Genomic DNA, 22530 nt, shown 5'->3' with positions numbered 1-22530 from the left:
GTGGAATGAGTCTTTGGGAACCTTGCATCCATTTCCCTTGTAGGTCTGCACAGTTACTACTTTGCTCCAACCTGTAAGAGTCTGTCTGGGTAGAACTTGTCCTTGGCAGTGAGGGAGATGCATCCTACCTTGTAGAGAGATAATGTACCAGCCAATCAGCTTCTAAATGTAACATGGCAGCTAGCAGCTTTTACTTTGGGGGTTATTCCGATTTACTCGGAAAGGCAAAATCACTCTCTAATGGACAAAACCATATGCACTGCAGGTGGGGCTGATGTAACAAGTGCAGAGAATGTTAGATTTTGGGGGGGGGGGGGGGTGCTGTACTTTTTCTACTGATATCTATATTGCAGTGTAAAAATAAAGCAGCCAGTATTTACCCTGCACAGAAACAATAAAACATCCAAATCTAACTCACTGCACATGTTACATCTGCCCCACCTGCAGTGTATATGGTTTTGTCCATTAGAAGAGAGTGATTGTGCCTTTCTTAGTGAATCAGAATAACCCCCTTATCTCGAAGGTGTGACACATCTCCCAGAGTTTATTATAGGAAGCTCAACCAATTGATTGACTGTCAATGTTCTGGTATTATACAAAGTCCAAGCTGAGCAGTAATGTTTCTGTACCCATGAAGTGTCATTTCCTGAACAAGATGAAAACTCGAGCACTTTGTCCATATGCCTTTTTTAGAAAAGGTTAGTTTACACTATAAATGATGGTGATTACAAACCCCTTAAGAGTAAGCCACTTTAAAGGAACATCTTGTTCAAAAGGATCAGAAGCTAGAGCTTGAAATACTAAATTAAGGCCCAAAGGTGTCACACGATGCTTTGTACGGGGCCTAATTCTTCTCACTGCTGAAGCTCATTATAAGTTCATCATTCGCCAATCTAGTGTGCAGAAACCCACATCATTGACAATTGAATTCTCTGGCCACTTGAGCAGGAACATCATCCAGTCCTGCTTGTACAAAATCTAGGGATGTGTGGAATGTTTTCCGTAACTTTTCTTCATTTTCTTTCTGACAAAATAATGCTGCTTTCAGACCGCAAAACTGACTTTGACCCTGTATTTGAAAACTTTTCCAAAAACGGGTCTGCCAGGTAAAACCCCTTTCACACCGCATCTCTTAAACTGTATATTACCGTTTAAGTGCGGTTTTTAGACACTGGCAGACCCGTTTTTGGAAACTTTCCAAAAACAGGGTCAAAGCCAGCCAGCTCTGCAATGTACTGTCCCAACTAACTACAGTGTACTGTCACAACTGACTGCAGTGCTCTGCTGCTGCAGTGATGTGCCCTGTACTGTCCCAACTAACTACAGTGTACTGTCACAACTGACTGCAGTGCTCTGCTGCTGCAGTGATGTGCCCTGTACTGTCCCAACTAACTACAGTGTACTGTCACAACTGACTGCAGTGCTCTGCTGCTGCAGTGATGTGCCCTGTACTGTCCCAACTAACTACAGTGTACTGTCACAACTGACTGCAGTGCTCTGCTGCTGCAGTGATGTGCCCTGTACTGTCCCAACTAACTACAGTGCCCCCCCGTGTGCAGCCGGTACCTCAGTTATTGCGGATCCCGGCACTGCAGTATGGCACAGACGGTTGCACGTATGAAAAAAAGTGTCTTTTAGAAAATGGCTGCCCCATAGGAAAACCTGTTTTAAAAAACTGTCTTTGGTATGGGGGCAGCCATTTTCCAAAAGTCACTTTTCTTATAAGAAAAGTGACTTTCGGAAAATGGCTGCCCCCATACAAAAGACAGTTTTTTAAAACAGGTTTTCCAATGGGGCAGCCATTTTCTGAAAGACACTTTTTTCATGAGTGCTTCCGACCATACTGTAACTGCACTGCCGGGATCCGCAAATTATGGAGGTACCGGCTGCACAGGGAGGGGGGGGGGGGGGGGGTGTTTAACACATTGCGGGGGGTGGGTAGGGGGGGGGGGCGGGCGGCTCCAGTGCTGTGAATATTTAATGAGCGCTCATTAAATATTCACAGCGCTGAATTTAGGACCCAGCTCGTTGGCTGGGTCCTAAATACCGTTTCAGACCCGATTTTGATGCCAAAATACCGGGTCTGAAACGGGTAGGACCCTCCATTTTTAACGTTTTACAAAATCGGCTTTTGTAAAACGGTAAAGTGGTCCTGCACCTTTCAGACCGCACAGATTACCGTTTTAAAATGGTTAAAAATCGGCAAAATACCGGTTTTTAAGTGCGGTCTGAAAGGGGCATTATCTTATTTCCACAAGAAAAATTCTTGTGAATTTAAAATTCAGTGAATTTACTTTTCTAGCTACAATAAGTACATTACTTTACCTGAGACTTGGGCTGTCCTTAAAGCATTCACCAAGCAACTGGCTGCACGGCCAAACAGGAATGCATTGCTAGAACTTCCACTGATTTTTCCATTAATGTTCCACAAAGTGCATTAAGGCGGAATATTACCGCCAGAATGCGATCATTTCGGCCGAATGTTTTATCTGCTGTGCGCAGGGACAGGGCTCCGAAAGGAGCCTGTCCCTGCGATGCCGGAAGCCAGGGGGTCTGCGCATGCGTGGTAATGCGCTGATCCCCCCGCTGACCGCACTGCGATAATATGTAGTGCGATATGTAGCCATAGGCTACAATGGGCTATCTCCATATCAGAATGGCGATAGCCCAGGGGTGCAATGCCGGGCTGCCCGATGTTGATACATCAGGCAGCTTCGCATCCCCCATAGAAACCTATGGGGGATGCGGCCGGCGGTGCTGCAGGGGGGATCGCAGCAGGGATCGGAGATTCCTGCTGCGGTCCCCCTTAATACATCTCATTGCTACTTAATATTTCCGGTTAACCGGGGATTTAACTGCAAATATTACTTGATAAATGGGCCCCTTAATGAGAGCATGAGGCAACATATATAACTAATACCACTTTCAACACAAAGTGTGCGACAATCTGTCATATATCAGCATTTGATGAAAGTCCCAGGAATTTTGACCCTTTCTCAAAGGACGTCTCTCCTTGCTCAGCAAGTTGTTGAGTGCTTGAACCGGCAGTATGGTTTTCTGTCTAAAAGGGATATTATTAGGAAGTCCTATAACATTTCTATACCATATATTCATTTTATACTGATTTTCCCTATGACTTGAGTAAAAGAGTCCAATTTGTGTTTGAGGATGTTTCCATCAAATCACTTGAACATCCAAACTATTGTACTAGTAGTTGGAAATCCTCCTTGTATAAGACTCATTCATCTGGACGGCCTTGATGTTAACAGACATTAATCTGCTGTCTTGTATTTACCTGCTTCGTTCAATGCAAAAAGCTGTATCATATTTTATGCCCAGGTGAAAATTAATGATACTTCATCATATGGCTTCTTATAGTGACCTTGACAGTTTAAGACGGACATTGTCCTGTGTAGTTGCATCCCACGCAGTCCTTGTTTCTAGAGTGTTTGCTTGCAAATGTGTCTCATTCTTTCCACAGTCCTAGGCTCCCTGGGGTGCCTCGGGACACTTGCAGGGGTGCCTCGGGTTGGTCGTCCAGGACCAATTCAAATTATTTATGATCAATTATTACTGGACAAAACCAGTGCTTGTGGCTGCCAATCATAAAAGTGTACAATCAGAACCAAATCCTGCCCTTTACCACATAACTGAACCTAAGAAGCACAATCTACTTAATTTTATATATACTTTTTGGGGCCTAGGGGTGCCGTGGAAAAATTCTGATACTCTAGGGTGCCGTGATTAGAAAAAGATTGGGAACCCCTGCTTTAGATCTAGCATATTACAGATTTCTGTGTAAGCTTGATGAGATGACTGTTGGCAATTTGGTTTGTGACCCTATCGATTTGACGATGCCTAACTGATCATCCTAACCTTGCCATAGAAACATTGTCTTTTATGGATGACTGTGTTGCTAGGCGATGGAGCCACCTTCTAGCTTTAACAGAATTATTTTCTCTGACCAAGGAACTGGAGATTTATTTGGTATTCCTAAGCATTGTAGTTGTTCTGAAGTCACTCGGTTACTGGGGTTTTATTTACTCATGTGTGAGTTTATAGGAGTGGAGATATTGCCAATAGAAACCAATAATATTCTACTTAACATTTATCTAGCACCCAGTTTTTTTATATTGCATATACAACCATGTTCCTGTAGAAAGTTCATGACTCGTTTTGTCCTGCTGCTAGAACTGTACTGACTTTGACAACTGATTGTTGTCCATGTAATATACTATGTATTCTTTTTTCTTCTTGTGTTAGCTTCCCGTTCTGTGAGGAATGTTCTGATAACTGGTCCGTCTGACTGGAAACACTTAAACTGCAAATTGTTTCCCAATGTTCAAAATGTGAAGAACTGGTGGTGACGAGGTGCAATAGATTGTGTAAGAGTCTCTACTGAATGGACTGTAATACTTATGTATGGAAATGTCGTGCACAAACAGATTGGTTTAGACATGTCCGATTGAGATTTGTACAAAATCCCCGGGTGCTTGTTCTACATCAGTGATGGCTAACCTTGACACGCCAGCTGTTGTTGAACTACACACGCCAGCATGCCCTGCATCAATTGTAGCATGGCCAAATAGCAAAACTGTAGCAGGGCATGCTGGGATGTGTAGTTCAACAACATCTGGAGTGTCAAGGTTAGCCATCACTGTTCTACATGGTAGCTTTTGAAAGACGAGACCTACCTCATATGTTAAAGAAACAAGCCACCTAAATTGCATCTTATTGATGTCCCCTAATGTCTTTGGTTCTGTTGAAGAAAGCTGTCCTCTAATTCTAAGGAAGGCTCTCCCTCTGGGAACAGAATGGGATTGTATTTGTTATTGGGGATTGACTAGTCACCAGCTTGTCAAAAGGACGGACTATCTAAGACCCCGTGCTCTATCATTCTGACGTGTGTGTGTGTGTATACGGAGCACGGTCAGGTGCCATCTAGTGGCCGCCAGCACACCAGAGGTGAGGAGCAGCGTTAGGCGTATATTGATATAGATTGTCTTGGAACTATTGTTGCTGGGTGGTGAGCATCATCTTTCTCCGAACCTTAAGGTCATGCCTCTCAGAACTCTAGTCATTTTGCGGACTGTGATCTTTGCCTACCTTATATTAGGAATGGATGGGACACTTACATTATTAAAATTAGCCCACTTTTATAAATGCACCCCTGACCAATAGTTGTTGGTGATGCAGCACAAGACCAAGGCAGTAGGAATTTTCCTTTTGTCTTGTGGTAATGTCATGTGAGGTCTATCCATTGTTTTCATTTTATTTTTAAATCCTTGTGTCCACTTTGTCACCAAACAAGGAGAACTTGATTCACTTTAACAAACTCAACATATGAAAGTGTAGCTTAAGGTGCGTACGCATGGATAGATTTGTCCAACGATTCCATCTCGTTAACGATTTCCTCTGAACCTCCTGCACAAACCATTTGGTGACAAATGATGAACGATTGAGCAAACGATTACACATGAAAGATTGATCTTTAACGATGGTGGAGGGAGAGGGAGCCAGTCAATTAGCCTTACCAAATCGTTCATCGTGCATACACTTGAAACGATTGGTACACATCGTTAACGATTGGTCGCTGATCTTTCTGCACGCAGGAAAGATCAGCGACCTCTACCAACGACCGTCGGGTACGCGCATCGTTCGATATATCGTTCATACACACGGAACGAATTGAACGATTGGTCTTTTCAATCGATCGGGAACGCCCAGATCGTTGGCCAAATCTATCCGTATGTACGCACCTCAAGAGATCATTTCATTGTGGATCTACCACCCATAGTCCCAGCCGTAGCTCTCTCCTGGACATATCTGTTAGAGACGAGGTTCTACATGGGAAATTACATTTCATCTATTGAAGCTTCACAAAAGGAATAATTTCCTTTGTTTGAAATAAACTTTCATTAAATCATGTTTATTTTATCTTTGTGTATCTTTATATAGAATCTTTGTCCAAAGTCTAGAAACAAATGCCGTAACAATCTGACTGGCCTTTTTGTCCATGCAATGCCAGGAGTACCAACATCTGTGAGAGATGCGCAAAATAGCTGTTAAAAATGCCAGCATCACTCACATTTGTTATATAAGTTCAAATAAAAATGATGTGTAAAAAAAAAAATATATTTTCTATAAAAGGTAAACCTAACGGGTCATTACGATGAATGAAAAGGTTTGCTTGCCAATTTTCATACCAATTTTGGCAAATTCACCTGGCACTCAAGGGGTTAATAAGATATGTAACAGTGTACTTGATTATAAATATACTACTTTAAAGATTATCTTGTATTGTTAATGTGTTTCAATAACACATTAACAAATTCAGAATTAAATGTCTGTGAAGTCACCTGACTTGATTGCTTGAGGAGTCTGTGCCCACAAGGGCTCACTGGCACATGAAGGAGCAGACTGGTAGATATCCTCTAAATTCACGCTTAAGCCCCATACATGAGAATGTAAAAGACATCACTCAGAAGTGCCTCGTTTGGGGTTCCCTTTGGAAACCTATGTGAATACCTGGGTAAAAAGCTCCATATGTGCCCTGTGACTCCGACTTCACCTGTGAAATTTAGCCGAACAGGTGAGTTTTTAAAAAAAAAATTGTACCCTTTTCAAACTGGGAAGATGAATGTATTTCCTTTAATCTACAGTATGGAAAAAGCATTACGTCACATTACGCTGATTGTACCCACAAATAGCATGTGAAAGTAGTCTGTAAGGTCATTTGAGTAGTCTGTGTGGATTGCCAAGAGGAAAGAATAGCGCCTTTTGTTATTGCCGTGCAGATTTCTACTGGTCTACGAAGACCAACAGCAGCAAGTGTATTGTTCGTGCTAAAAAAGGCAGAATTCAAGCCCTAAAGGCACCTTGCTAGCGGAGGATAAAAAATGCACTTCCCAAGCCTTTTTATAAATAATGAAGAAAAAACTTCACGGTACAGAAGAGGTTAAATTGTCTAATGACTGCAGCTGGTATGCAAATAAGATGGCTTTTGTTTTATTCACAAAGTTGCTGAAATAGCTGTGTTCCACACACAAGACTCCAGATCCAGAAAGGAAGCTTGTAATTGACACTTAAGGTGGTCATACACTACTGCGAGTTCTCTCAGCAGTATAGAGCCAGACGATCCCCTTTGAGCTGTTTTGGGACCTTTCCGGGCCACCGGGATCGCATGCAATATATAGCATGCGGTCCTTTTTCATGTGATAATATCGCATGCGATTCCAGCAAGTGCTTCCAGAGGCTATATTCAATTCTACAGATCCTACGCGCAGCACTTGTGATCAGGGGACTCTGATCCATTGTGCATGGCATCGCGCATCGGAGCGGATCAAAAACAGATGAGATTGGCAGATGTCACACGATTTCTCGGCCCGACCTGTTGGAATCTGGTCAAATTGCACAAATGTATGGCCACCATTACAAAACTGAAGTCTTCGCGTTACATTTGACAAACAAGACCTAACGCGTGACTGTTCTCCAGACAGGGAAGCACTAAAGGTGCCCACACACGGATAGATATCGCTTCCAATCCGATATCTATCAGATTTCCCTCGACGGTCAGAATAATTGAGTAAACTATCAGATGGTTTAATCAATCCATCGGATTCGTTTGATGACCGTTCAGGTCCGGTGCGCGGCCCCATGCGTGTTGGACATGAGGCGGTGGGCGACGTCTGACTCTAGGACCCCCCTCCTCCCTGGCATTGGGGAACAGGGATCGCATGCAATACATCACATGTGAAAGGACCCTGCCACCCAGGAAGGTCCCCAGGCAGCTTGCAGGGGATCAGATTGCCATACACTGCTGCGATACATTGCAGTAGTGTATGACCACCTTCACACTTGAACAAAGCAGGCAAGATGACTTTGACACAACATAAATGAGTATCATGGTGGATCGGCTTTCTCTTATGGATTCATGACCACGTTATCTCTACTGGGATATTGTTTTATGGGGGTTTTCCGTTTAAGGGAAGAAGTCCCTAAGATCTTGGATGGTTGAGAGGTGCAATTTGAGTACAAGGGGTATGCAGTAAGTTTCTGGATGAGTTGCATAGGAAGAGTAGACATACTCTGACACTCTGGTTGTGAAGTGTAATCTCTGACTAAAGATCTTGTAAAATATCAGGGCATAGATCCTTCTATAGGCAGCATCGTACTCCGAATCTGCCTGCATATATGGAGCTCAACAGAGGCCATTGGCTTACCATGATCCTCTGCTATGACTGCAAGCTTTTTTTTATTATTTGAAGGGGGGTTGTCTTCCCAAATGACTGAGTTGCACTCTGCAAAGGTGCGACTACACAGGGCAAGTGGTTAAATGCATCCATTTAGCACTGCTGAGCCGGAGAATGGTGCTTGTGGGTGACATTCAGATCCCCCTCCCCCCTGTGATGCGAATTGCACTGTGATGAGTCACAAAAGATGTCGCCACCCTAGTTTCGTCTGATTTCTGCCCGCTCCCACTAGTCCAACTTACCAGCTTGCTGATTAGAAAATGTCCGGGTTCTCCCTCCTGGGGCGATTCACAGTTCATTGTATTGATTTGACCCAAATATTTGCTCCGGGTATAGAATATTGTCATAAATTGTATACATAATATTTTTTTGTCGTCACACCAAACAGTGGGCCTTAATCTAGTTCATTCTTTCTGACAAAATCCTTCTTAGATGGACAAAACCATGTGCACTGCAGGTGGGGCAGATGTAACTTGTGCAGAGAGAATTAGATTTGGGTGGGGTTTTACTTTAAAGTGTGATCTATATTGCAGTGTAAAAATAAAGCAGCCAGTATTTACCCTGCACAGAAACAAAATTACTCACCCAAATCTAATTCTCTCTGCACATGTCACATCTGCCCCCCTGCAGTGCACATGGTTTTGTCCATCTAAGAAGGATTTTGTTAGAAAGTATGAACTAGAATAAGGCCCTGTGTTAGGCAGGCCAATTCTAAAGTGACTATGCAAGAGAATCTTAATAAATTTCCCTGCAAAATCAATTTCTGTTGCATACAGGAATTGTAGTCATCTATGCAAAACTGCGGAGCTTGATCAATCAGCTTAAAAGATGATCGCTCCTAGTAAGGGCAATGACAAAGAACATTAAATAAAAATAACATTTGTTAAATTTCAAACAATGAGCCTCTGCATCACACATTGGGAACAGGGATAACCTCCTTAAAGAACTGCCTATAAATTAATTGGGTTGTCTACTTTTTGGGTACATTTAGGGGGGTATTCAATCTTCGGTCAAGGCTGTTGAGCTGGCCCGACAGCTGTGACCCTGTCCCGACCGAGAATTTGCAGGCGGGATTTAATGTCCCGCCTGCAGTGGAATGTAAAGGAGTGGCTGCGAGTTGCGGCCGGGAAGAGGTGAGCTGCAGTTGGTCGCTTGGGAGATTGAACACCCCCCCCCCCCCCCCTTTAGTGTCCCATACATATGTTCAGAATATGCTTGAATTCTGCAAATGCCATCAAAAACACTAAGAACTGTCTAGCAGGTTAATTAACCCAAGTGTGTGATGTGTAATGTTTGTTGTAAGCTCCACTGGGGCAGTGAGTGATATGACTAAGGGGGAATTCAATAATTTTAACATGGACAATTACAGCCCATTTCTTGTGCCTATTAAATGTTCTGTGCTAGTGTTAACAAATAGGGGCACCAAATTCAATTGTTCTATCCATGGTTGGATGCACATGCCCCGTATATGCACCCGTTAGTACCAGATTTACCCTTCTAAAGTCTTAGTTAAGGTGTGCAGACTACTGTTCGAGCCCCAAAACCACAACTCACACTTCACTACGAAGTAGAATGGGGAAAACTGTTTTTTGTGGCCAGCACTACAGGGTGCCTAACATCATCAATTCAATTGTTTTGGTCAACCAGCAGCCACGAAGATCATTGTTGTTCTCACAGCCTCCAGAGGTGTGAGAAAATAACGCATGCATACTGGCACTTTGGGCATTTAACAGGACTTTGGACAACCAAAGCAGGAATTTTGGCGGATTTTGCCTTTTTATGCAGATAAACCCCATCTAATTGGGTTCGACGTGTGTGTGTGTGTGTGTGTGTGTGTGTGTGCGCGCCCAAACCATTGAATTGTGACAATTGTCTAAGTGTTTAAACCATGCCTGGTCAACCTGTGGTTTTCCAGCGGTTGTGAAGCTACACATCCCAGCATGCCCTGCCACAGTTTTCGCATTTCCTAATAACAAAACCTTTTTTTATTACCAGGGCGTCTCGAGGGGGAAAAAAATTCCATGTAAGTGCTGTCGGCAGGTGCATTTTATGACTTAATTTGATAGCCCCGGGGATCAATTAGCCCATGGTAATTTTAACACGGCTAATTGATTCCCCCCCTTTATGTGATCTGTGAAGTGCTGCCTAATACGTGTGCTTTATAAATAATTTTAAATACACTTTAAATTGGCAGCATATCTATGTAATAGTTGAACATTGTGCCATGAAACATTTGTCCAAAACTCTTCTCCCAGCTGATTTAAAAAAAACAATCTGGGAACTGCCTTATTATATTTATCTTCAATTAATGTGGTCTATACAAGTAGCATTCCCGGTGATTTTCTAAGCAATCTCACTAGATCTCTTAGAACATGCCCCTACATTGCTCCGTGTGTAGGGGCATAGCCCCGGCGATTACTATCTAGCATGCTGGATAAGTCTATAATCGCCGGTGTCAGGCTAGTGTTCTGACTGGGATCAATGGCCCTGACAGATCACTATGCAGTGCTGAGTGAACTGGCATTGCTCAGAACACTCATCTCCCCGTGTGTAGTCCCCTTATAGAACGGACTATAAATGAAATACCTAAATGTTTATAATGTATACAAATGTATGGTTTTCTAACAATTCTAACAGCCGGCAGAACTATCCACACCACGCTCGTCTCGCATAGCAGATACTGGGTCGTTATGCCTAGTGCTTTGGCCGGTGTGTTCTTCAGGGATGAATTTCTGGTATGATAGATGCCTGTTCTTATAAGTGAATATAACACAAGCTGGTACTTAGCCAATTTTTTTTAAAACGCTTTAGGTTTCTGGTTGCCCTTAACTCACACTCCTCCTCAAAAATCAATCTTGTGTTTACGAAAGTTTCATTTAATTTGAAACTGGTTATTGGCTGTAGCAGCTGACTATGAGCTGCAACATTTTTGAGGTAGCCAAAAATAGTTTTAGCAGATATTCATTTAGCCTCCTCCCCCTTAGAACTCCCATCTTAGTAAATTTCCCACCTTAGTGTTGTATTTCAAATGGGATGTTGTTATGGCAACCAATTACAATCTACTTTTTATATATTTTGCACCTTCTAGAAGATAAGTCTCTGATTTGTTGCCCATAGCAACATCCCATCTGAAATAGTACTCCGATTTAGTCAATTTCCCCACTTTATGATGTTTTTGAAGTTTATTAGTACTTTACACAACTACCTGCCTATGCCCTTACCTTGCTGTGACGGTACACCTGGTGATACACCTATCTGCTGCCTTGCTTCAGTGGTACACCTATGTGGTGCAGGCTCTCCATGCAGACATTAATAGTTGCAAGCCTATTTTTTTTTTATATAGTTTATCAAGGATATGGGGTTGTTTTTGTTTTGTTTTTTACGCAAAAAGGTCAGAGCAGTCCTAGTTTTTATCCTTTATTTTATGTGCTTTTATATAGAATGTTCTAACATTGTACAGTTGTAACCCTTTAAATGTGATTCTAAGCAGAGTCCATAAATGTAATTTACTTATTTTCCTCTAATCCTGCAGGAACACCGCGTACTGTCATGTTTGAGGACACGGAGTCGATGGAGGGCTTAAGAGCAGAAATACCTTGCCGTGGTTTTTAACAACATCTAAAGACATCACTTGAAGCTTAAGAATGAGAATTATGCCCAGCTCTCTAGATGTGCTCAGAAGGATGAGAGGGGAGTGATGATGGCAAAGAATAGAGAGCTGCGTCCCCCATCGTATACCATTAGCGTGGTAGGATTGTCTGGAACCGAAAAGGATAAAGGCAACTGTGGAGTCGGCAAGTCGTGCTTATGTAACAGATATGTCCGCCCAAAGGCTGATGAATATTACCAAGAACACACCTCGGTCCTTAGCACAATTGACTTTGGAGGGCGGGTTGTCAACAATGACCACTTTTTGTACTGGGGTGACGTAATACAGATAGGGGAGGATGGGGTTGATTGTAAGCACCACATTATTGAACAGACAGAGTTCATTGATGATCAGACTTTCCTTCCACATCGGAGTACAAACCTCCAGCCCTATATAAAAAGAGCAGCAACTTCAAAAATTCAGTCGGCTGAGAAACTAATGTATATATGCACAGACCAGCTTGGCCTGGAGCAGGACTTTGAGCAAAAGCAAATGCCGGAAGGAAAGCTGACAATAGATGGCTTTGTCCTATGCATTGATGTTAGTCAAGGATGTAATCGAAAGTTTGATGATCAGTTAAAGTTTGTTAATAACCTCTATGTGCAAGTGGCAAAAGCAAAGAAGCCCATTATCATCGCAGCAACAAAGTGCGATGAGTGCGTCGACCACTATTTGAGAGAAGTTCAGAGTTTTGCCTCCAATAAGAAAAACTTACCTGTTGTAGAAACCTCAGCCCGAAACAATGTCAACGTTGACACTTGTTTCACAGCACTAGTTCAAATGCTGGACAAAACGCGTAGCAAACCCAAGATCATCCCTTACCTCGATGCTTTCAAAATACACCGGCAAATTGTTGCGTCTGCTACAGATAAATTTGAAAAACTTATTGTACAGACTGTGCGCGACTACCACGCAACTTGGAAAACTATCAGTAATAAATTAAAAAACCACTCCGATTATGAAAATTACATAAACTTAGAGGGAACAACAAAGGCTAAAAATACCTTCTCTAAGCACATAGAACAGCTCAAACAGGAACACATTAGGAAAAGAAAGGAAGAGTATCTAAAAACACTACCAAGAACACTCAATACGTTACTGCCAAAGCTTGAGGAGATAGAACATTTGAGCTGGGCAGAAGCTCGTCAGCTGCTAGAGAGAAGGTCTGACTTCAACCTATGGTTCGTAATGTTGGAAAAAACTCCATGGGACCAGTCGGATCAAATTGACAAAGTGAGTGATCGGAGGGTACCGTTTGATCTTCTCTGCACGTCCGAAGCTGAGAAAATCTATCAAAGCCATGTCCAACACTTGGTTTCTGAAAAGCGGAGGGTGGAAATGAAGGAGAAGTTTAAGAAGACCCTTGAAAAGATACAGTTTATTTCCCCAGGGCAGGCCTGGGAAGAGGTAATGTGTTTCGTTCTGGAAGACGAAGCCTACAAGTTTATTAACGAGACAGACCGCGTAGAGGTGTATCGGAAACATCAGCGGGAGATTATTGAAAAAGCCAAAGAAGAATTTCAAGAGATGCTTTTTGAGCACTCTGAGCTGTTCTATGACCTTGATCTCAATGCCACGCCCAGCACTGACAAAATGACTGAGATTAATGCCGTGCTTGGGGAAGAACCAAGGTACAAAGCTTTACAGAAGCTTGCAACTGACAGAGAATCCCTTCTCCTCAAACACATAGGATTTGTATATCACCCTACTAAAGAAACCTGTCTTAGCGTTCAAAGTTGCATGGATGTGAAAGTGGAACAAATACTCGCCAATAGCCTCCTGCAATCTAATCTTGGGCGTTTAAACTTGTACCAAGATGGTGCTAACCTTGAGAAAGTGAACCTTCTCCTTCTTGGAAAAGATAGTCTATCTCAAGAGATGGCTAACGAAGTAAGGACTCAATCCACAGATGATGAATTTGCTTTGGATGGAAAAATATACGAATTGGACTTGAGAGCAATGGATGCCAATTCCCCCTATTTTTTAAGCCAGTTATGGACCTCTGGATTCAAACCACATGGCTGTTTTTGTGTGTTCAGCTCAATTGAGTCGCTTAATTTTATAGGGGACTGCATTGGCAAGATCAGATGTGAAGCACAGGCAAGGAGAGATAAATACATTGCAAGCCTTCCGTTTACATTAATTTTAGCCAATCAGAGAGACAGTACCAGCAAAAACTTGCCAATATTGAGACATCAAGGGCAGCAATTGGCAAATAAGCTGCAGTGTCCTTTTGTGGATATACCTGCTGGTACCTACCCACGTAAATTTAATGAGACTCAAATAAAACAAGCTCTTAGAGGAGTGTTGGAGTCTGTCAAACACAATTCTGATATTGCCAGTCCTGTCCCCGCCATAAAAGACCTTTCGGAAGCAGACTTAAGGATTGTCATGTGTGCCATGTGTGGGGATCCTTTCAGTGTGGATCTAATTCTATCCCCCTTTCTGGAATCCCGCACTTGCAGTGCTGCTCAGCCAGGCCAGAATAATTCTCTAATGCTTGATAAAATAATTGGCGAAAAACGAAGACGGATACAAATAACCATCTTGTCATACCACTCCTCTATCGGAATCCGAAAAGATGAACTTGTTCACGGGTACATTCTTATTTATTCAGCCAGACGCAAAGCTTCTATGGGAATGCTACGCGCTTTTCTCTCCGAAATTCAGGACACCATTCCTGTGCAACTAGTAGCAGTTACTGACAGCCAAGCAGACTTTTTTGAGAATGAAGCTATAAAAGAATTGATGACTGAAGGGGAGCACATTGCCACGGAGATTTCGGCAAAATTCACCGCTTTATACTCCCTATCTCAGTACCACCGCCAGACAGAGGTCTTCACACCATTTTTCAATGATGTTTTAGAGAAGAAAACTTCCATTGAAAATTCCTATCTAGCGGAAAGCAGCAGGGAGGCAAGTCAGCCATGTGAAGATGTATTTATTCACTCGCCACGAGGAAACTCGCCAGCATACTACCCTGATTCAGAGGATGACACGGAAGCACCGCCCCCTTATAGCCCAATTGGAGATGACGTGCAGCTCTTGCCAAAGTGTAATTTGGATAATGAAGGGAATGAGTACCCCACACACAGCACTCCTTTGAATTGCCATGACCATGAGCGCAACCATAAAGTGCCTCCACCAATAAGGCCTAAGCCAACTGGCCCCAAGTCTAAGGTGAATAGACTGGACCCAAACCTTGTCCGAACCATTGAGGCTGGTATTAGCAAACATCCAAGGAAGCAAAGCCCGCGTTTCCCCCTCGTACATCCTGAGGATGCAGATTCATCAGAAAACTACGCAGAACCACTAGACACATTACTCAAAACTAAGGATCATAATGACATCTATGCAGTACCAGAAGATGGCCAGAACCACGTTCATAAAATGCGTTACTTGTTCCCAAATGCACAAGCTGAGGAAGAAAATGGTATCATCGATAGAGCCTCAAGGGGACAGGGAGAAAGGAGACCATCCAAATATAAGTATAGGTCAAAAACTTTGTTCAGCAAGACGAAATCGTACACCTACAGACGAACGCACTCGGATGCCAGTGATGAGGAGGCCCTTACGATCATTGGGAAAGACAGAAAGCGGAAACCAAAGCATCGGCCAAGTGAAGAAGACCCGCTACTCTCTCCGGTTGACACTTGGAAGGGTGGCATAGACAACCCAGCTATCACTTCTGACCAGGAACAGGAAGAAAGAAAGACAAAGAAAAAGACACCAAAAGTCAAAGAAGAAAAGAAGGTAGGTTTCTTTTACTATAGAGGAGTTACAATTAATGGGGGCTATGATGGTTGGATTTCTTGTTTGCGAGGATTGGGGCAGATGTATTAAGCCTTAAGAAGAGATAAATGCAATGATGATAAAGAGCTAAACATCCAGCCAATCACCAGCTAACTGTCATATTACAGCTCCTTACTGACTTTAAAAAAAAAGTCTTTAAGGAGCTGATTGGCTGGATGTTTATCTCTTTATTACCCTTACATTTATCTCTTGTTAAGGCCCCAATGTTTTAGTGCATTTAGTAAAGTATGATACTTAAGAGCACTTTACATTTTCCATTTACAGTCAGAGTAGTAAATATAAAGGTATTTACTAAATTAGGTTTTGCTGATATGATTGAATGTTAATGCAGGATATGACTGGCGAATCGAGGATTATTTATCTATGTCTTGAAGTCCCTAGCAAAAGTAAGAATCTGACGCATTTACTTTCAGATATGCCAAGCTTTTAAACAAGACCTCTCTTTGGTTAATTACATGCTTCTTGAAGCCTATACAAGTGAACATTCCTACCCCCTCCTCTTGGTAGATGCTCTGTTTGGCCAGGCGATTACTATGCTAATCACGCTGTTTCGCATTCTGAACCGTTGTTCTGTCACATTAAATAGGACCACTATCGCTCTGTCAGGTGTCCAGGCCATTTATAAGCGCGGGGTAGGGTAGGACTCCGAGTCCTCCATAATGTGTAGACTTAGCTCACAACCGTTCTTAGCTGTTGAGAAGGGAACTGAATTTGGAAGCCGTGTTTACAAGCTTTGGAAAGCAGATTGTTGTGGTTACGGCTTACTTTTAAAGTACGTGGTTTTGTGTTTTCTCTTTGTTTCTTTGGAATGAAAATATATGAGAACGCAAGGCGGCTGTTCACGCAGCGATTGCATGGGCAAACCTGTCCTCAAGATCTACCAACGGTGCATGTTTTCCAGGCAACCTGTGGATCTGTAGTAGAAATGAATGCAGCATGTTTTAAAATGTGACCGTTTTACACCGCCTCTAAACTCTGGGTCAGAGGCGGTGTAAATGCGACACGCCGTGTCCCTTTACATGGGACTTCTACCCAGGTACTAACCTGGGTAGAACACGACCAGGACCTGGGTAGAGGGCGGTGTAAATGGGTACGCCGGGTCGTCCGACCCGGCTCCCATTTACATCAATGGGGGACGTCCAACCTGCGGACCGCAGCGTCCGCAGGTTGGAGGGGGGGGGGGGGGGGGACACAGTGACACACAGCCTGCGCTGCTGTCTGCTGTACTCTGCAGACAGCAGCAGCAGCGGCGGCAGGGGAGGAGGTGAATGGATGCCTGTGTGCGGTATCCATTCACCTCCCGGACGGCGACTGGGGGCAGCCCAGCAGATTACCTTAGTGCTGGACTTGCCCCCAGCGCAGCGGTCCGGGTCCCGGCGGCGATCGGAGATGATGGCATCTCCAAGCGCCGGCGGGAGGGGGGGCGCTGGTGTAAAAGCTGCAAAAAGCCGGGTGCGACCCTTCGTTTTGGTGTAAAAGGGGTATTAGTAATGACTACAGCTGTGCAGCAGCTAGGTAACCTGGAAAACATGGACCGTTGGTAGATCTCGAGGACCGATTTGGCCACCCCTGCGTTACATGAAGTAACTTTGTGTGGCATGCTCTGTGAGCTGAAGATTGTGGTCCCCTAAACTCACATAGAGCTGGTGGACATTCAACGTTTTGTCACAGCAATATTCTGTGACGCACTTTGTGTGTGCTGATAGTACCATCATTAATATCACAAATACCTGCCCTTGTTACTGGAACGGAAAGTACTTCACCAACATATGCTGTAACTTATTATTTTCTTCTTATATCTTCTTTCTTTTATCTTCATTTCGCTGTTTTGTTGTACTGCATAAGTTGTAAAATGCACTGAAAACCAAAATAAAAATGTATTGAATTTAAAAAAACCAAATATCTGCCGTTGTGATGGCTGGCTTCATGCAGACATATTGACGATAAAGCTTTGCTGCAACCCAAAGTATGTTTAGCATTGTTTTATGTTACCTATTGAAATGTAACAGGGTTCGCAAAAACGCGCTATAGCGCGTATTTTACCCCAAAACAGTCCCCGGGGACTCAGCTGTCAAAACTAAAGGGGTCCCCGAGGACGCGCTGTGCAGATTCAGATTCTAGTGTTCACGCTAGGCTTTTTTTCACAGGGCGCTGCGCCCTGCCCCTTTCATAGCTGCCGATTCCCGCCTTGCATAGTTATTAGCCACTGCCGCGCTAGAAGTCTCCTCCTGCTGACAGTATAAACTGCTAGCGCGGCAGCGTGTGGACAGTCACTCCCCCCTCACCCGCCCCTTAAGTCTGACATGCCGCTCACCTCCTATGGGTTTGAGCGGCTGTCAGCTATTCCACAGAGCGTCTCCCCTCCCCCTGCTGACATGCCGCTCACCTCCTATGGTTTGAGCGGCTGTCAGCTATTCCACAAAGCAAGTCCGTCCGTCCCCTGCCACGCCACGCTGACATGCCGCTCACCTCCTCGTGTGTGAGCGGCTGTCAGCTATTCCAGATGAGATTCTTCCTCCCCCTGCAGCGCTGACAAGCCGCTCAGTGTGACCCAGCTGCACAGTACCCCAGAGGTACCCCCCCCAGTGTTCATATACTACACAGTACCCCAGAGGTAACCCCCCCCCCCCCTTGTTCTTATACACAGAGATATCTATCTCCTGCAATCAGTGTGACCCAGCTACACAGTACCACAGACGTACCCTGAGCGGCTGTCAGCTATTCCAGGTGAGATCCCTCCTCCCCCCTGCAGCGCTGACATGCCGCTCACCTCCTTGAAGTGGACGGCGTGTCAGCGCCGCAGGGGGGAGGAGGGATGCCCTCTGGAATACCTCACAGGCGCTTACGAAGCTGGCCTTGGCCCGCAGCAGGAGCTGGCACTAGAGCGGGTGCAGCAAGGGGCCATACACTATTCCGCTCTCCTAATCTCCCACAGGTCTGTCCCAGCTCCACCTTCCCTTCTTAACTTTTTCATTCAACAGCTGCCTCTGCGCTGCTCCGTCTGACTCTAGCAGTGGCAGCCCCTGGTTCTTCATCCTGGCACCCTAGCGCACACCCCCCGCACCCCCCCCCCCCCCCCCCCCCCCCTCTATACAACTGTGCAGCTGCTGATTTTCTATTTCAGGGGTCAGTAATGTCAGTACTTTGTTTCATCAGAACCATAAGGTTCTTAGTGATCCCCTGGGTGAGCCCTGCAGTTGCTGCCTGGCATCCCGCACCTCTAAATGTCGGCGATGCTGCAGCGCTGTCCGGATAACAGAATTAGGACACTGGGAGGACATGCAGGGAGCAGAGAAGACCAGAATACTGAGGAGCCGACAAGGGCACAGCTGCTTATGGTGAGTTACTGGCCTGCAGGTGTCTCATACAGAAATGGTGAAGAGGGGGAGGGGATTGTCTGTAGGGAACTGGGAGGATAGTGAAAATTATATATAGGGAGATTTATTAGAGGGGGTCAGTAGTGTAGTGGTGGGTATAGAGGGATCCGTAGTGTAGTGGTGGGTATAGAGGGATCCGTAGTGTAGTGGTGGGTATAGTAGGGTCAGTAGTGTAGAGGTGGGTATAGAGGGATCCATAGTGTAGCGGCGGGTATAGAGGGGTCCGTAGTGGAGTGGTGGGTATAGTAGGGTCAATAGTGTAGCGGTGGGTATAGTAGGGTCAGTAGTGTAGAGGTGGGTATAGAGGGATCCTTAGTGTAGCGGTGGCTATAGAGGGGTCAGTAGTGCTGTAATGTGTACTGGGCATAACGGCGTGTGCTGTAATGTGTACTGGGCATAACGGCGTGTGCTGTAATGTGTACTGGGCATAACGGCGTGTGCTGGGTGTGCTGTAATGTGTACTGGGCATAACGGTGTGTGCTGTAATGTGTACTGGGCATAACGGTGTGTGCTGTAATGTGTACTGGGCATAACGGTGTGTGCTGTAATGTGTACTGGGCATAACGGTGTGTGCATGTAAAAAAACATGCCCTAAATTTTTAGCGCGCGCCTTCGGCGCGCACTGTCCCTTTTTTTCGGGTTTATATAGTTTCTAGTGTATACTGTATGTATCTTTATGCGAGTCGGCCAATTCATACTCCCCCCCCCCCCCCCGACCCACATGTGCCATGCTGGGGAGAAGGCGAGAGGAGGCTTTATTCCGTTGGGACCCAGAAAAGGTCAGGTAGGACCCCAATTTTTAGAAGTGAAGGGTCCCCGGGACCCACTTTTTTGGGTGGTTTTCGCGAACACTGATGTACATTAATGAGTCGACATGGGCACTGAAAGGTAGCACCGTGTCCCCTCGCACGGTGCGCTGCGGTCACAATGCTTTGGGCACGGTGCGTCGCTACGCTCAGCACACTATTTTATTCTCCCACCACGCTCTAGTGCAGGCCTGGCCAACCTGTGGCTTTCAAACTACAAATCCCATCATGCCTTGCTATACGGGAGTGTTAAAACTGTGGCAAGGCATGCTGGGATTTGTAGTTAAACAACATCTGGAGAGCCACAGGTTGGCCTGTCCTGCTCTAGTGGATGGTAGGGCATGAATACCACCTGTAGGCTCAAAAAAGGGTGAAAAACCCATGTCGACTTTTTAATGTCGACCTTCCCCATGTCAACCTAATGACCCTGTCGACCTACTGACCGTATCCCCGTTGAGGCATAATGCTGGAGCCAACTCTTGCTGTAAGTATTGGTGACACAAATTTCAAATGTATGTACATTGGCGAGTTAGATTGTGTCTTGACCAGGAGGCGACGGGCATTGCAGTCGGAAAAAGACTTTTACTTTTTATTATGAAGTAATTGGCTTTTTTTTTTGTAACGTATTGTTTTGTAGGTGGTAGGTCTGCTTTAAGTCGTCATTGTAGATTTGATTTTGCAGGTTGACAAAGCAGCAGTTTTATTTAGTAATTGGGTATTCATCTAGCACTGTGCACGTTGCTGTATCCCGCATAAAGCCCCAGACTGTTTTGACACAATTTTGCTTTTGTATTGCTGTGAGCAGGTCTTTGTTTGTAAACACTGATAGATTCATCTGCTGTTCTTTTATGTGGAAATAAAGCCTTCTGTTCTTAATTCCGCACCTATTGTGAAGCCGTTTTATGCAGTATTAATAAACAGGTCATAGTTTTTCAATTCTACTTTCTTATATTCATTTCAGAAATTAAACAATTGTCAGTGTTTCTGTGATGACTGTTTGAAAGATGTTTAAATGTGGAATATAGCTGCATGACCAGTGTAACCTCCAAGTGCAAACTTATACGGCCTCTGGAATGTGTCCTTCTTCTACTAGACACCAGTTGGTTTAAAAACTAAGCAGATCAGTCTTTTATGTTTTAACGGATGCAGTCATTGGGTGACCTGATAGTTTTGGGCTTTCCCTATTGCATCCAATAATCTTACATAGCTAACTAGAAGAAAAAGCGGTAGGGTTACTCCAAGAATGTGTAGGATGGGCACCTGTATTGTGTCTTTATAATTGGCATAGTGATAATAACATTTGGCCATTTTGTCTCTTTAATCCATATAGTGTGTATGTATGTATGTACACTGGTGCGTCTTAGTTACTTTGTGCAGGAGTAGTCATTGTGGGGATAGGGAAGGGGGGGGGGTCCTTCAAGAGGAAATGCCTCCCCGTAGGTGCAAGCTTCTGTAGGAAGGACCCTGCCTCGTGCAGATCAATGACCCTCCACATAATTTCACCTCTCCTTTTGCACCCAGATATAGAGAGGAAAGACACAACTCATGCCCCATGCTTATTCCTGCTCTGGGGTGCATAATGCAGCATTGCAGGAGGTCAGTGTGCACCCAGAGATGACTGCCTTCCATTGTCTGTTTGTGTGAGTGTGTGTTTTTGAGTGTGTGTGTGTATATTACCATACACACTACTGTGTAAATAAAAGTTTTTTTTAGGTAGATGTGGAAAAATGCTGCAAAGTAAGAATGCTTTCAAAATTAATCAGAGGCTTAAAACTGGGCGAGGAACCGCCAAGATCTGCTACAAAGGTGAGGTTGTGGAAAACCGCTTCATTTCACATGTCGTACACCATGGCACCACTGGATACAACGCAAAATACAAGGTAGTTATACTGCATCAACAGGGTCTCTCCCAAGATTTTAATTCAGACTGGTTTTCAATATGTGTCGCATTACATGAGCCCAAAACTGATAGAAACCAGTGGGACCCAGGTATACCCTTCTACTGTTCAGAAACGTCTAGGCATAATTGGTCTTCATGGAAGGATAGCTTCCAAAATAGCCATACCTTATGATGTGCGAACAAGGCCAAGCGACTCAACTATGCAAGGAAACTGGGTGCAGAAAAATGGCAGCAGGGGTTCAGGACTGATGTGTCGAAAATTGAAATATTTGACAGAAAGGCTGGAGAGCGGTACAATAGTCAGTGCAGACAATCGTGAAGCATGGTGGAGGTTTCTTGGAAGTTTGGGGCTGCATTTCAGCAAATAGAATACGGGATTTGGCCGGGTTTAATGGTGTCCTCAATGCTGAGATACTTTTCCATCATGCAAACTTTCATGGAGGCGTCTGCTTGGCTCCGAATTTATTCTACAGCGGAACATCGGCCCCAAACATACAGGTAATGTCATTAAGAACGAACTTCAGTGTATAGAAGAACAAGGAGCCCTGGAAGTGAGGACGTGGCCCCAAGTGCACACCGTGCCCTGACCTCAACATGATTGAATCTGTCTGGGATTAAATGAAGAGATAAAAGGATTGAAGAAAGCCTACATCCACAGATCTGTGGTTAGATTCTGAGGGGTTTGGAGCAACCTCCCTGCAGAGTCCCTTCAAGTGTAGCTAGAAGAACTGAA

The 22530-nt window shown here is 44.3% G+C and overlaps 1 protein-coding gene across 1 annotated transcript in view; it reads left to right on the top strand.

Moving 5' to 3' along the window:
- Positions 1–22530, top strand: part of ARHGAP5 (Rho GTPase activating protein 5) — a 79375-nt gene that overhangs the window by 14786 nt on the left and 42059 nt on the right. Inside the window, exon 2 of the mRNA XM_083167790.1 lies at positions 11785–15654. Coding sequence (XP_083023916.1) covers positions 11950–15654 — 3705 coding nt within the window. The 5' untranslated portion in view covers positions 11785–11949. The remainder of the gene's footprint in view (positions 1–11784; positions 15655–22530) is intronic.

Source organism: Crinia signifera, chromosome 12, assembly GCF_055691185.1.
Source record: "Crinia signifera chromosome 12, ASM5569118v1, whole genome shotgun sequence".
Classification (NCBI taxonomy): domain Eukaryota; kingdom Metazoa; phylum Chordata; class Amphibia; order Anura; family Myobatrachidae; genus Crinia; species Crinia signifera.
This window is presented reverse-complemented; position numbering and strand designations above follow the sequence as displayed.